The sequence below is a fragment of the Enhydra lutris genome, unplaced genomic scaffold, assembly GCF_002288905.1.
Source record: "Enhydra lutris kenyoni isolate GAN:26980312 unplaced genomic scaffold, ASM228890v2 scaffoldscaffold3, whole genome shotgun sequence".
Classification (NCBI taxonomy): domain Eukaryota; kingdom Metazoa; phylum Chordata; class Mammalia; order Carnivora; family Mustelidae; genus Enhydra; species Enhydra lutris.
Window position 1 is genome coordinate 61,623,932 of NW_019154087.1, and position 12,213 is coordinate 61,636,144.

At 51.1% G+C, this 12,213-nt stretch overlaps 1 protein-coding gene across 1 annotated transcript in view; it reads right to left on the bottom strand.

Annotated features, from left to right (window-relative positions):
• Nucleotides 1-2,798: 2,798 nt before the first annotated feature.
• The window catches only part of LOC111157429 (FH2 domain containing 1), a 31,782-nt gene continuing 22,367 nt past the window's right edge, over nucleotides 2,799-12,213 (bottom strand). The window contains exons 9-11 of the mRNA XM_022518828.1: nucleotides 11,216-11,333; nucleotides 7,218-7,382; nucleotides 2,799-4,832 (exon numbers count right to left, since the gene is read on the bottom strand). Of these exons, the coding sequence (XP_022374536.1) occupies nucleotides 2,799-4,832; nucleotides 7,218-7,382; nucleotides 11,216-11,333 (2,317 nt within the window). The remainder of the gene's footprint in view (nucleotides 4,833-7,217; nucleotides 7,383-11,215; nucleotides 11,334-12,213) is intronic.

The window sequence follows — 12,213 nt, forward strand, 5'->3', positions numbered from 1 at the left end:
GGTCCCGCAGAGATTACACAAATCTTGGCCCCAAACATGGAATAATGCGAGCATGTACGAGGTGAACATTCCATCGATGGCTTGCCTGTCGGATGCATGCTTGCCTTCCCACAGGCCTGGCGCCAGGCCCGTGCTCTAGACCTTCAGTTCAACATGGGTCCCGGGCTACCGAGAAGACGCACATCAACAGCCCAGTTTGGCTCTTGTGCCTTCTGAGGACAAGACCACTGTATCTCAAACCTGCTGCCCCTCCTGCATCTGGGCCTTTCTGTGTGCAGGAAATTATATATTCTTCCACCAGGATCTCTCTCTCTCTCTCTCACACACACACACACACGTACATCAACAGAGTAAGCTGAGGATGAAACAGAAACTCCCATAAACAGGAACTTTATTAAACTACATGTTACATAAAAGAACATATAAATGGACCTTTAAATACATTCAGTTCATCTTAAACAAATTTATATAGAAATTTATTTACATTTCTCCATTATATACTTAAATTATTTTTCAAAGCTTACTACCAATAAAAGGTAATAGAATGATCACCTGCTCATACAGATGCATACACATAGGGTCCATAGGGCTAAGTAAAACACCGCTTCTCAAGAAACTCAGCTTATTAGATTCCAAAGCAACAGCAAGTTCTGAAGGTGCTTTCTTTTGAGCAGGCCTTTGACATGAGGCCTTTGCTATGCAGGTGCTGGGGGTCGGTTCCGAAAAGCTGGTCCTGGGGCAGATAGGTCCTTGGTTGTTTAAAATGACTCAAATCTTGGAGCTGGAGGGACCCTTAGAAACCACCACTGAGGCCATGCGCCCACTTCCAAAGACTGGGAAACAGGGGCTGAAGGAGGAGTGGTGATTGGCCAAAGTCACATAGCATCAGCGACAGAGCACGGACAGGGTCCTATGTGGGGGTCCTGACCCCATTGCTATCTACAAACTTCTGTTTTTGTTGTTTAAGACTGATTTATTTTAGGAATGAAGAGAGGGGCAGAGAGAGAGGACGAGAGAATCACAAGCAGACTGTGCTGAGCATGGAGGCCAATGTGGGGCTCGTCCCACAACCCTGAGATCTCGACCTGAGCCAAAACCATGAGTCAGTTGCTTAACCGAATGAGCTACCCAGGTGCCCCACTACCCACCAACTTTTGATCTCTTTCATCCATTTCCACCCACCCATAGGCCCTATGTTTTGGACATTGTTGTCTGCATGGTTAAATACATGATTTCTCAGGCTTTTTGAGATGGTAAAAAACAGTGCAGGATTCCCATAACCATCTTTGTGGGGCCCAGGAAATAGCTACCTAAGGCCATTTTTATAAGAAGTTTTGTGGTCAAGTGCCTTACTTTTTAACCATGAAGTTTACCATTTCAATATAGCGGACGTATGGAAGCTCAGTTTCAATTTATTTGGATGGAAGGCAACATTCTACAGCAGGAAGATTGTAACATCAAGCACATGGATTCCCTGAAATCCATCTACCACTGTTGGGTCTAAAATAAGGTTTCACTAAAGTTTCAATAAGTGACCAAAAGTGAAAAAAGGCAGGAAGCAACTTTAAATACAAGAAAGTTTCAAGAATCCTCTCATTCCCTAATTAGTCTCAAAAGGAAGCTGTGAAATGGGCAGTGAGTAGAAACAGCACATATTTTCTTCTTTCTTTTGAATAAAGCTTTTTTTTTTTTTCAAGATTTTCCTGATTACATAAAATCGGAAATTGTTTTGTTTTGGTCTGTGATTTGGTTTTTCTCGGTATTTAAAAACCACTTTACGGAAGGAGACATGTCAGCGTTAGGAAGTATCATCAGTGACATAGATACACAGCCTCTCCAGGCTCCACATCGGGTTAACAAGGGAAGGAAGGGCTGGCTGCGGGCAGAGAGAGGAGGGAGGGACGAGACTGGGACACAGAAGGGTTTATTCTTCCCTAACTAGAGCGAACCCAAGTCCTAGCAGCCTTCACTCAGTTTCAGAACAGATACACAAATGGGAAAACACGGAAGGGAAAGGTGTGCTCCGCTGAAGAGCCCCTGATGCCTCTCCATGAAGATATGGCCCTTCTAAGTTCGGGGAGATCCGGCATTCTGCCAGCGGCTGCTGTTCGTCTGCAGGGAAGGCACTGCCCCGGTGCCCGCCCTGAAAACAGGAGAGCATCCGATTTCTATCCACCAGTCTCACTTCCCCTCCTGCTCACACGCAAACCCTCACCCAGAGCCACACACGGAGAGGTGAGCAAGGCAGAGCGCCTTCAGGGAGACGGTGCCAATCACAGAACACCCAGGGCTTGCAGAGAAGTCCGGCTGCCAGCAATGGACAGGATGTGGGCAGGTGGAAGGCACCCTGAGACCAGGAAACACAGGAAAATAAAAATGTCTTCTTGTTCAGGGTTTTGTCTCTTTTTCCTAGGAGGCATTTCGTTCTGCAAAAGGAACTAAATAAACTACTTCATTTTTATAATATTTAAAAATAAGCTTGACATATAAAAACTGGCCAGTTTTTTTGTTTTTGTTTTTTAACTCTGTAGGGAAGACTGTCAGCTTACACATCTTCATGGAGGGGAGGGGGTTCCTCCAGGGTGTGGGAGGGAGATGCCAGCAGTGAAGAGTAGCGGGCAGCCGCCCAGACTTGGGACTTTACAGTAGACGTCAGCGCAGCCGGTGGCGGTCCACAGGCCTCCCGGACCTCACCTCTGGTGACATGAGCGTTAGCCGGCGGAACGCGTGGATCACTTATGCGGAACAAGGACATTCGGTGCCGGCCCTTCCCAGGAGTCAGTCCTCACGATCAGACTTCACTTCCGTAAGGGATGGAGGATTTTCCCTAGCGTGGTCTGATCGGAGTTCCTCAGTCTGAGGGAGGCCCTTTCCCCAGCCCCCCGGCCCTTCCCAGGGGCCTCTGTGTTGGCACTGGGAGCCCCAGCAGACTCTGGACACTTTTTGGGGGTCCGGGCGCTACTGGCCCGCCGCAGGGTGCTGCTGTCCTTGGGGGCAGCATCCTCAGGGCCACCCTTGGGCCTCAGCTGACGCTGGGAAACCGTCCGAATGATGCCGGGGGCTTTGGCCACAGGAGAGGAATCCGTTCTCATGAACCGAGAGGAGGAGGCAACTGTGTTTCGGGCAAAGCTCGGCACAGGGGGCGGGACGCGGGGGACGCTGGGGGCCGGCGGGGCCTTGGGCTCCTCTTCGGGGATCTCTTCCTGGGAGTTGGAGTGGCAGATTTTGTTTTCGTCGGGCTTCTGCCTGGGGACGTTCCTGAGGGGCTTGGCGCTGGGCTTCTTGAGAGAGCCCTTCTGCTGCAGGGGGGGGTCCTTCCCCGACCTAGCGCTGCCGGAGCCACTGCTCACCCTCGCCAGCCTCTGCTCCTCCGTCCCCGCCGCTGCCCCCGCCGAGGACCGCTTGGGCGACACGTCTGAGGTCCCCCGCATGGAGCTCCGGCGCGACCACGGTGCGTCTGTGCTGCTGGGGGTCTCCCGAGGGGGCCGCTTCCAGCCCACCGATCCGCGGCTCGACCTGGAGATGGGCACGACTTTGCGCATGCTCTCACTCTCAGAGGCGGTCAAGGTCCTCACAGGCTTGGGCGCCGCCCCCTGGGATCCCTGGCTCCGCCGGACACTAGCGGGCTTCGAGGTCCCCTGAGACGCCTCTTTGAGGGAGCTTCTCTTCGGTGCTATCACATCCTTCCCTTTGGCGGGTCTGTCCTTGGGAAGGCTGTCCTTGCAGGAGGGGTGGCTCTTCCCAGAGACTGGAGCCGAAGCCTCCCCGAGGGGGCTGGAAGTGGGGTGAGAGGAGACCTGGCTGCCCGTCTCCCCAGCGCCAGAGGACAGGGAGCCATCCGCCCCGGCCACCTCCCCCGGCTCCGAGCAGTCCAGGGTCAGTGAGCAGTCGGTGGCATCGGAGATGTAGAACAGAGGCCCAGGGTCTTTGCTGTCAGGGTCGCTGCTGCCCACAGATACTACAGCCTTGCTGCTAGGATCCTCGGGGGCAGCCTCATCCCCTTCCAAGGCTGGGGTGAGACCAGCCGGGACACCTTTGTCCACAGGCATCAGGCCGTCGTGGTTGGCACCGAGGGACTGCACGCTCCCATCCCCCAGAGACGCCAGCTCCACGGGACTGAGGTCATTCAGGGTCAATCGGGGCACCTCCTCTGGGCTCTTGGATCCCTGAAGGTCGAACTGAGCCAGCCCTGTCACCAGCTCGTGCTCCTTAATCCCCAGAGCCAATGGTGAGAGTGGAGGGGATCGGGCCGGGACGAGGCCCACCGGCTCACTATTCCTCTTTCGGAGGATGCCCACCCCACTGCGCCGAACTCGGGGGATTGGGGGCGTGGGGTCTTCAGGCCTGGGGGCCAGGAACTGCTGGCTCTGCCAAGATGAGGGTGGCTCGGGGGCCCCCTGCTGGCCCTCTGAGGCCTGTGGTGTCTGTGCTCCGCTGGGGTCCTGGGCTCTCCGGTCCTCGGGCTCCAACCAGGCCATCGTGGGCCGGGCCAGCCGGGTGCTGCTCCGGGGCAAGCTGTTGAATTTGCTGGGCTCCTCGGGGCTGCCAGTGGAACTCTCCAGGAAGGTCAGCAGCTCCCGGTCCGCAAACGCACCCAGGGAAAGGCGGGAGCGGCGTGTGTTGGGAGGTCGGTAGGAGGGACTGACGGGCCTGGGCTGCAGGAAGGGGGACAGGTCCTCCGCACCCTTCTTAGTCAGCTGCTCCACGTCGTTCTCACTGCTGCTCCGGCAGAACCCCCCAAGCTCCCCAGCCGCCCAGGAGCGACGCTTCTGCTCCAGCTCCTTCAGCCGCTGCAGCCTCCTCAGCTCCTGCACTGCCCGGTCCTGGTTGTCCTGAGGGAGGGGTGGAGAGAAGCCCCAAGATGCATTAGACCCGTGGGACCTGTGTGCAGTTCCACAGCCGCCTGCCTTAAGACCTCAAGAAACAGGTATGGAGGACAGCCTGGGTCCCAAACTTCACCAAGACAATCACATGTTTGCAAGAAGGTGGGTGTGGAGAGGGCTAGCTCTCTGTTTGCAAGAAGGTGGGTGTGGAGAGGGCTGCCTGGAGAGGACCCCACCAACCTAAGGTTCTCATCGGATCCATGGACCCAACTTACAGCTTTCTGGTCAAGGCACTGTCCCCTAAGTGTGGGCTGTGATTCCACACATGCCTGCCACCTCAACTCCGAAGGAACCCAGCTTGGCTTCTAAGTAGGGCATGATAGCAAAGACTTCCAGGAAAAGGCTATTTAGTTAAGGACAGAGAGAGGGAGAGGAAAAAAAAAAAGGAACCTGAGACCATACCTCCCTGTTGCTTCTGTGTTGAATACAGCTACACATGCACACACATGTGCAGCACATTCTACTTAATGGCTTGGATGCGTAAGTATATACCCAAGATACGAAGAGACGCCAGTCAAATCTCTGCTCTCTGAACGCTCCCTGGTAAGGAAACCCCAGAGATGCCAGGATGGCTCTGTCCCTCATGCCCCACCCCGCTCCCACAATCAGACAGGAGGATTTGCTTTACAAATCCTTCCACCACCCTTCGCCCTGCTCCAAGTACCCAGCCCTCCCCCCACAAAGCCAAACCAGAACAAACGCACATACTAAAGCACACTTTACCCCCTGGCTGTGCACTCTAACTACATTTGTAGGGCACCTGGGTGGCTCAGTTGGTTAAGCGTCTGCCTTTGGCTCAGGTCATGATCCCAGGGTCCTGGGATCAAGCCCCGCATCAGGCTCCCTGCTCAGCTCAGCAGGAGTCGGCTTCTCCCTCTGCCTCTGCCCCTCCATCACTCGTGCACATGTATGATCTCTCTCTCAAATAAAACATCTTTTAGAAAACATATAAATATATTTGTGTCACCTAAATGTGTGGATCCCACAACCCCAATCTGTTATTGATAGCACTTTTTACTCAAAAATCAATTTCCTCAAATGGTGGATTTCCCTTCCAAGTTTCTGTGAGGCTCTGGCTGGGGATGCACGGCCCCTCCTTCTGCTCTGGCTCGGCCTCTCCAGTGTCCCAGGTCCCCCAGGCCCTCTCCTCCAAGGCTGCCCAGGGTGGGGGTGGGAGTGGGGCCAGCTCCTGGCGCTCAGGACAGCTGGACCCAAAGAATCACGCAGGTGGCCTCTTGGGCCTGCCGAATTCTGACAGGGAGTGAGAGCCTCAGAAAGAGCCAATTTGGCCTCTACCTCCCACAACCACCTCCCACTGCTGAGCTCACTGCTTGGACAAGGGAGAGGAAACGTGGCTGCAGGCTTAGCCTCCTTCACTTAGCTGCAGAGAGAAAAGAAGGCTTGAGAACTCAAGAAACTCAGCTGCGGGCAAGCCTGCTTTTAAATACAGGGAAAGGGGGACGCATGGCTGGCTCAGTTGGTTGGATGACTGCCTTCGGCTCAGGTCATGATCCTGGAGTCCCAGGATCGAGTCCTGCATTGGGCTCCCAGCTCCACGGGGAGTCTGCTTCTCTCTCTGACCTTCTCTTCACTCATGCTCTCTCTCTCTCTCTCAAATAAATAAATAAAATCTTTAAAAAAAAAATACAGGGAAAGGGATAAGGCACAAGTATGTAGCTCCTCCTCACCACCTGAAGTGAAGGGATCTTGTTTTGTTTTTAACTGACAGATGAAAGTTGTACTTGCAAAGCCAAGCGCCCCAGAGTTCTCTGGCTCCTACACTGAACTCAGGGACTCCTGGAACTGGAGGTCAAAGGGCAAGAAATGCTGCTGTGTCCCTGTCAGCAGGAGACTCCGAACTACTGGAGAACTTCGAAGCCAGCTCTGGCTGAGGACACAGCATGGTCCCCGTGGCACCAGCCGCCTGGCAATGGCCGTGGTGCTTGAAACAGGTCAGAGAAGGCCTTCCCATCCTCCCACCGCAACACAGGTCTCCGTGAAAGAGGAAATTCTTTCCTGGGAGCGGTGGGGGTGATGAGGAAGACGTTCAGGGCCTTCAAAGAGATTTGTTAGTATCAGGGCTGCCATCATAAATAAACGTGACTAACACAATGCTTTCGGGGCATCAAAGCCAGTGTTGGTGCGAGCAGCACAGCCTCCAAGGAGGCCAGACGAATCCCAACCGAGAGCCTGGCGGTGCTGCCCACGCCAGCCTTCCCTGAAACCGTGGAAGTGCCGAACCATCTTTCTGCCAAAGGCAGAGGGCTGGGTCTGGAAGAGGAAAACTGAAACCCCACACCACTCAGAAAACACAGGAGATGCCATCAGCCATACCTGAACTGCTTTGTTGAATTTGACACAAAAGTCTCTAAATATCTGAAGGCACTCGTCCAGTTTCATGGTTTCTTTGTCTTCACAGAAAAAATCTATAAGGGTGTGGGCCTCGTCCTGGAGTTCCTGCTGCCAGCGCTCCAGTTCTGTCAGCTTTTCCACAGCAAACTGCGGGAAAATACAAGCACACACTGAGGGAAAAAGGCAGCCGAGGAGGCGCGGCGCGCACCACCTGCGCTCCCGGGTTCAGCTTCAGGTCTCGGGGAAAGGGGAAAGTTGACCGCAAGTCTAACACCCTCCGAGTCAAAAGGAAATTATTTCAACCCAAACAAAGCCCTGGGGAAGCAAGGTGAACTTCTGTGTGAGACCTGGAGGCCACCCAAAAAACTAAAGAGCTTTCCTCTACAGAAGGCCGCTGATGAAACGGTCACTGAAAAATGACATAGGTGTAAAGAGCTGGTTTGATTGAGGAAAACTCATTCTGCATCTGTTCTTCCTTCTCTGAAAAATGAGTCTTAGAGACTGGCCTTCGGGATGTCAGAAGGCCCTTGTATGGACAAGCTGCTGAGAGGGAGTTTAAACCTCACCTCAAATGACCTGTGTCAGGGTCAGGATCACCCCCACAGGATGGAAGCCCCCGTGCCCAGACACATGCCCCAGCCAAGGCTACTTAACCAGGGTGCTTATCCGAGTCAGCTCAGAAGCACTGTCCACAGTCCCTGCTTGTACAGAACTCACGCAATTCAGTATGTCTGAGGTGTAACTACCACTAATATATTTTTTTAAGATTTTATTTATCTGACAGAGAGAGACACAGAAAGAGAGGGAACACAAGCAGGGGAGTGGGAGAGGGAGAAGCAGGCTTCCCGCTGAGTAGGGAGCCCGATGTGGTGCTCGATCCCAGGACCCTGGGATCATGACCTGAGCCAAAGGCAGATGCTCAACCACCTGAGATACCCAGGTGCCTCACTACCACTAATATTTTGTTACAACCCCCAGGAGATTCTGAGGAGTCCCGATGGTTAGTAACTATTACATCCTACAAGTCCATCCACTTCTCATGTTCACTTTCTCCTAATCCTTTGAGGACAAAACCTCCAGTGCCTCCACAGATTAGGGCATCGGGGCACCTGGGTGGCTCAGTCTAAGGTTAAGTGTCTGCCTTCAGCTCAGGTCATGATCTCAGGGTCCTGGGATCAAGCCCCGCATCAGGCTCCCTACTGGGTGGGGAGCCTGCTTCTCCCTCTCCCTCTGCTCCTCCCCCTGCTCATGCTCTCCCTCTCTCTCCTCTCTCTCAAATAAATAAAATCTAAAAAAAAAAAAAAAATCGATTCAGGTACCACCACCACAAGGAAGCAGAAATGAAAGAAGAGTGCTTTCCTCTGGTGGGCTGCCAACCCTTTCAGGCTGGGGAGCTATGAGATGCACAAGCACCCTTCCCCAACAGCAGCATGTGACATTCACTGTTGAGCTGAAATGAGGCAGCGGCCGCTTAGAGGAGCCACAGGCCCGTGGGAACTGAATATTTAGGATCACGCTCAAGTCTCACGTTACTTTCTGTTCCACTGGGGAACAAGGCTTATATGAAGAAGGAATGTGTGAAGTACATAATAAATCACAAATATCATGTTTTTAAAAAGGCTAATATTTGAGAAACTTCCTCTGAGTGGAGGGCTAAGCCTCAGAAATATGAAGTTATGGGCTGCCCACCCTCAAGGAGTGGAACTGCTGCTGGGACATGCTTGGAGAGTGACAAGCGATTCTGAGACTCATCGCCTCCCTCCCACTCCAAAACACTTTCCCCCTTGCAAGTCCGTTTCTTGCACCAAACACATTCAAGAGGTAGTAAGAAACCAAAACCCTTTAGGAGACCGAATACCAGAGAAAGTAACCATCTGAGTCAGTAGCCCAAGGCAGTGTGTGTGTTCACGCTCTGTTATTCTTTATGGAGAGAAGGGCATTCATGAAAGGATAAATCTTTGCCTGTCATTCTTCCACAGGGGGAAAGGTGGATTCCAGCCAAAGATAACTCAACGGCAGAAAAATAGGACTCTTGACAAGAACCTACATGGGAGCTTAGCTCCACCTCCCATGTCTCATCTCTAGATCCAGTGGGGATGGAGAGAGAACCAGGAAGGAAAAACTTACAGGCACTGCAGTCACCCTGAGGACTCCGGAAAGTGAGACATTCTGAATGTGGATGTGGAAAATCACCAAGCTCAGAGGGGTTTTTTTGGTTTGTTTTTTCTTTTTCTTTTCTTTTTTTTTTTTTTGCCAAAGTTAGTTTTCTGCCCAGTCAGGACCCCAAATGACAAAGTCCAAAGCTACATTGGCCAAGCGGAATCGACAGGAGACAAGCAGCTGTGCTAGCAAATTCGACTTTTCACATCTCACTTGCCTGCCCCAGACCCAAGTTCCAAACCAATTTACTCCTTCTTTCTTGCCCAGAGGGTCAGATTTACGAAGCTGCGTTCTTGTTTTTTTTTTCTCCACAAACGACTTCAATCTTTCCCCATAGCTAAGAGCACAGTCCCGTTTTCAGACTGGCATTCAGAGCCCTTCATGGCCCGAGCCTACCCTACCTTACAGAATTACACTCCCTCCCCTATGTAAAAAGGAACTGAATATAAAAAAGAAAAATAAATAGCTGCTTGGGAACATTTTATTTACACAGATAAAAAGGACTCCTAGAAAGAAACATTTAGAGTTAAAACAAGGTTGCCTTGAAAGAGCATTCCGGGGTTGCAGCTGGGACAGAGCTGTTTTCCATCAGATGCCTTTCTGTACTGCTATGTAGCATAAAATATGAATGTTTAATTTAAGAGCCAGGGAAGGAGACATCCAGAATGCTCCTCTCACTGTGGGATGGGCCTTCTCCCTCAGTTTCTTGCTTTCCCTCATGTGTGCTCACTGCTGAGTGCTTTCTTACTTACGGCTAGGTGTTTCTGTGGTGATGTCTGCTGTGTTGTTTCACTCTGGGAAAAATTTGTGCATGTAAAAGAGAGTATCTGTTTGGTGATAGTGGAAAGAGAATACAGAACCCATGTTTAGGAATAAAAATATGCTCCCTCCAGAGCCAAACGAAATGTTTGCTGATGGGAGCTGAAACGTGTAATATTTGCTTGCTGTGGCTTAATTACAAGTCGATGAGTGAAAGCTCAGGTGGGACAGCCTTCGGAGCACACTGTTCCTGCCCCCAAAGGCAGCCCCGCCACACACACCGCCCCCTCGCAAGGCTCGAAGCGCTGATATTTAAGGTAGCCTGTCACTTTCCCTGAAGATTGAAAGCATGAAAAGCTGCCACCGGTTTTTGTTTTGTTTTGTTTTTGTTTTTCAAATAAGGAAGATAAAAGAAGTATGTCAGACTATGTGATTAGTGAGTCACAATGAGCTGTCACAAACATGTCCACTCTGCTGGTTTTTTTGTTGATGTTATTCAGAGCGGCTCCCGACACACCCTGTGGGGCTGATGTATTTGGGGGTGTTGATAGGCACAGCTCTCCTGTGTGCTCCCGTTCTCGATAGAAAACATGCCAAAACGTAGCTTGTTTCTTCAATAAAAACAAGTGAGGGAACAAACAAGCCCGAGTTTTCAGGTGTCTACGGTTTCCGTGAAACTTCGTTCTGCCGTCCAGAGATTTGATTAGGAGGCAAAAACTCCTACACCACGGCTGAGAAGCCAAACCTGAGTTACCAGGCATCAGCTGCCAAGTGCTGGCTCCAGAGGCTGGTATCAGTTCCCCGCAGAGCGGTGTGCTGCTGTCGATCACGTGGCGATCAACGGAGGCCAGCCCTTGGCTCACACCACATTCGACAGCCCCTTCTAGAAAGCCAACCATGCAAAGAATGGGCACTGAAATACAGAGGTCCTTCTACTGACCCAGGGGAAAAAATTATGAATGGGAACCTTCTGCTTCCCCAAAGCCCTGCAGACCGAACCAGCCCTGGCAGGAGCAGCTGGAAGCCAAAATGAGAGAGATGGACTCCAATCGCCCACAAACCTGAAGGAAATCTTCCATCTGCTGACAGAGTTCACCATCCCGCTGAATGTTTTCCCTCAGAGATCTTGTCCTGATCAAGAGCGAGTGCAGTTCTGCCTCCGTGTTATCCAGAGATAATCTACAAGAAGAAAGGGGAAAGTGAGCAGGTGGTGCAGGGAAGCCAAACGAACTTTATTTTCACATTATATTTCACAAACTCTATTTTCACAGTAGACAGTGTCTAGCTAAACTTCCCCAGCTAACTCTGACCAGAAATGTCAGCTCAAAAACGTAATGGTTTATTTCTTTATTAGTATATTTCTATACTAGTCAGAGGAAAAAATATTACCACACTAATTTCTTCTAGAAATTCAAAACCAGAACAGTTTATATCTTATAAGATGCTCATTCTTTGCGGGAGAGGAGAGAATATGAAATTCTGTAAATGGAAACTATGAACTGTTCACAACTTTGGCCTAATAAGCTCACTTTGGGAAAGACATGTCATCTGTGGTAAGATGTTCACAGTCAGTAACACTGAGACACTGGCCAATGACAGGGCTTGGCTTGAAGAGCTATGATTGGTGTATTTCTGCATCGGGTTCATAGCTCTTATAATCAGATATAATCCCTCAGATAGCAAGCACAGGACTGGAAGTGGTTCATTGGAGCCAGCTTGCAAGAGGCCGCTGTGGGCGTGGGCACCCCTCCCGACTCCTCACTCAATGAGGCCACACCAGTGGCTTGAATCTGCCACGGTAGCAGTATGCACACCATGGAAATCAGCAAATGCTACAAACAAGGACTTCTTTCCAGGAAAGCTCGTTATTGAACATATACCACCGAATACAGGGATATATACTATAAATTAAAAAACATGGAACTCAAAAGCGCTTGTGTACACAGATTACAGCCACATTAAAATGCACACCTATACTGGGATCAGCAGCAAATTAAAGTGATGTAAACACAGCCTTATGTCTGGTAGATACTTTCTCTGTGAGGCTGTGTGACTAATT